Genomic DNA, 3,630 nt, shown 5'->3' on the forward strand with positions numbered 1-3,630 from the left:
ATACATAACAGACAGTCAGGTATGATAATTATACGCTTATAACGCTCCATTATTTTGCTTGTTTTTATCATTCATGCTCATTTGTAATCATCTTAATACAAGATAATGCTCATCATATTACTAATTAACCCGAAATAAACTGCCATAAACTCAACTTCTCATCACAAGCTTCAGCCTCAGCTGATCTACTAACATATAACATACATGCATAAATAATAACTTCATAACACATTTATATAAATCTTGATTACTCAAAGGAAACATCTAAAACTTTCCACTCATGGTTCATAATACTGTTCTCGATTGATTTCTTGGTTCTGATAATTCTGTTTCCCTTCCATTTCCTGGCTATAACCATAACCTTTTCCTCTCCCCTCATAGTTATAAACTCCATAACCAAACCTTCCATTGTCCTTTACTCCATACCCTTCAGAATTACCCGTTGCAGGATCATAAGCTTCACCGTGCCTCTGATCATTTAAATCATAGAAATACTTTCCATTCTCAACAACTCTGGTATCACTCATCCCATATTTCTCCTTGTTGATCTGGCTCTCATCACGCGGGTAGAAGGCATTGGCTTCCCTGCTTTCAGGGATTTCAGAACTGAACTCCGTTCTGGGGATTCTTGATCTTTCATTAGTGGGGAAGTATTCCTCTGATCCGTGGCCGTAGAGGCCATAGCCATTTGTGCTTTGTGGGGGGAGATTCTCAGGCTGTTCTCCCCCGATGGCCGCCGACGATGCCTGAATTTCTTCAGGATTGGTTGCAGTTTCAGAAGGGAACTCATTGTGCACTGCCTTGTTGAAGGATTTTAGCTCTCTTGCATGGATTGGAAGCGTTGAGAAAGAGAGGATGAAGAGAAAGCTGAGTAAGAGATGAGCGAAGGAAGCCATGAGGGAAAAAAATAACAGAGATGATGGAATGAAAGATAGTATAGCAACAGGTGGTTATAAAGGAGGATGGATCAGAGACCTATATATAGAGATCAATTAGCAGAGAAATGGATGATAAGTTTGTCTAAAGCAATGGAGAAAGGGAAGAGTGATGGTGGCGGGGATTATGGGGGGAGAGGAGGTGGGGCAGCATTATAATTGTATGATGGAGAATTGTGCACGCTGCATGTGATGTACTCAAGTCAGCTACAGGATCCAAAAAGTCTTTAACTCGCACAAAAACTAATACAATGAATTCACATAAAAAGCTATCAACATTGAGAAAAACTAAAGGAGAGGAATTATTGATCGATTTAAATTAGAGGTGTAAGTGAGTCTAGTTCAAATGGCGTGCTTAACATGAGTTTGGCTCATCGGCCAAATTGCGAGCTTGAATTTGAGCTCAAATAACATGATCGAACTCGGCATGTGGCAATAGATGCGAGCTTGTGAGCCAGCAGCTCGTGAGACGTAAGAATAACATAGCTCATGATTCAGCTTTTATCTTCTGCTTTCGGATCCGGTTCCGATTCCAATTCCGCCTTTAGCTTCTGCCTCCCATTCTACCTTCTGCTTCCCACTTCCTCTTTCACTTTCGCAGTTTTGCCTTCCACCTATTCGAGTTGCACGATAAGTAAAAGTGTTGAGTAGCAACTCAATCAAAGTCGAACTCAATTACCCAACGTGCTTGTAAATTTTGTTCGAGCCCAAAACTCAATAAGTTTAACTCGTGAACTTGTTACTGAGTTTAGTTCGAGCAAACTCATGAGTCAGCTTTGACTCTTTTGTACCCTAAATTGAGAGTAAAGGTTAAGTTGATTAATTTTCTATACGAATTGGATAAAACTGTCAATCAGTCTTAAAAATTAGTATCTTGTTAAGAGGATTAAACAAAACATTATAAATAATTAAATTTTCTGTAAAATTACAGATAAAGTTTTAAATTTTTTCTGTTAGAATTGGATAAAACAAAATATTATAAATAATTAAATTATCTAAAAAAATATTGGAAATTAAAAAAAAAGGCTCAGTGGCTGGTTGTTTTTAAATATATTTTTAAAATAAAATAAATTTGAAAGGATTTGAGATGATTGGAAGAGCATTATTTTTCAAAGTTAGGCTCAAAATTCACAGTTTCCATAGCAAGTTGTTGATTTTTTATTTAAATATGTTCTTCTGACACAATTAATTAGTAAAAAAAAAATCATGTTGTTAACATATTACAAAAAATGACACAAAATCACAAAAAAGAGTGTGTTGATCAGTGAAAATTGTATTTAATAAAGAATTAATCAATATTAACCGACAATTTACTTTATTATTAAAATTCATACTATTTCGACGATGATTATGAATATGTATGTTGATTAAAATTTTAAAGTAATTAATAATTTAATAAATAAAAGTTATTAATTTTATTAAATTAATAAATTTTAAATGCTATTAAATTAATTATTTTAAACCAGAAACTAATGAAGTATTATTAAATTTTATAAAATTTATACAATTTTATTAAATTATTATTATTTTAATTATGTTACAAAGTTTTGTCTTCCGTTTACAGTGTTTAAATAAAAATTAAATTATAACAGGATCAAAATAATAACAATTTAATTTAACTGTATTAAATTATTAACTTTTTAATAACATTTTAAGAGAATTAAATTAGTATTAATTAAATTTTATAATGTTTCAAGATTTAATAAACTTTAATTATTTAATCAATCACATTGTTTTTTAGCTTAAATTCTAATCCGCCAATTAAAATTCTCAAATTTATTTCTAATAAATGTTCATTTATTTCTAATAAATGTTCTATGTTCATGCACAATTACATTGCTAATTAGATTTGAAATTTTTAGTTAAGACATAATTTTTCGCACCCTCATAAATTTAATTGTTATTATTTTAATTGTTAGAGAGATTAAGGCTTCCTTTGGGACGGCTTTTTTATTGGTTCTTAGATCAACTTTCTAGTATAAAAATTAAAAATTTTGTACTATGTAAGAAAACCGTCCCAAACAAAATATAATGCTTCGTTTAAGACGGCTTTTTTAATGCTTCTTGAAACAGCTTTCTAGTACTATATTTTAATTGTTATACTAAAAAGATGTTTCAAGAAGCAGTACAAAAAGTCGTCCCAAACGAAGTCTAGGGCTTTGTTTGAGATTGATTTCTAACTGTTTTTTAAAGTTATTTTTTACTACAAAAAATTTTAATTTAACAAATTTTTGTAATACTAAATTATTTTAAAACACAGCTAAAAATTGTACCAAATGAAATCTAACCCAATGAAATTAGTTCGAAAGATCTTCAAATAATTTGTGTTGACAAGAGTAGTATGAATGGATTTCCACGAGGAGGACCTAAGAGACTACCCTAATATTTCTTAAAACCAGTGCTAAAGAGGCGTGACTGGCGGCGAGATTACTCCATAAATTTTGGCCCTTGATTTGGTCCTGCTTCTTGTTAGTTAAGAAGCACTGAAACGTGGACAAAGATATTTTGAGCAGTAAAAATAGATCAATATACGACATCCCAATTATTTATGTTCGATTTATTTGCTATATAAATTAGTTAAACTTAGATAAAATATTATTTTATGTTTTATGATGTTTAGCACATATTGCATGATTTTTTATGTATATATTCATGAATGCCTTCACAGATATTATGCGAGCAGCTACCCACTTTG

At 31.4% G+C, this 3,630-nt stretch overlaps 1 protein-coding gene across 1 annotated transcript; it reads right to left on the minus strand.

The window, feature by feature from the left end:
• Positions 1-278: 278 nt before the first annotated feature.
• LOC114580629 (protein E6-like) lies at positions 279-896 on the minus strand. The gene has a single exon (XM_028698800.1). It carries the CDS (start codon positions 894-896, stop codon positions 279-281), a length of 618 nt encoding a protein of 205 aa, XP_028554633.1.
• Positions 897-3,630: the final 2,734 nt, after the last annotated feature.

The sequence above is a fragment of the Dendrobium catenatum genome, unplaced genomic scaffold (assembly GCF_001605985.2).
Source record: "Dendrobium catenatum unplaced genomic scaffold, ASM160598v2 fragScaff_scaffold_1136, whole genome shotgun sequence".
Classification (NCBI taxonomy): Eukaryota; Viridiplantae; Streptophyta; class Magnoliopsida; order Asparagales; family Orchidaceae; genus Dendrobium; species Dendrobium catenatum.

What these genes read in the sequence shown, in the direction of transcription:
- LOC114580629 (XM_028698800.1), bottom strand. Translation starts at nt 896, where the DNA reads ATGGCTTCCTTCGCTCATCTCTTACTCAGCTTTCTCTTCATCCTCTCT.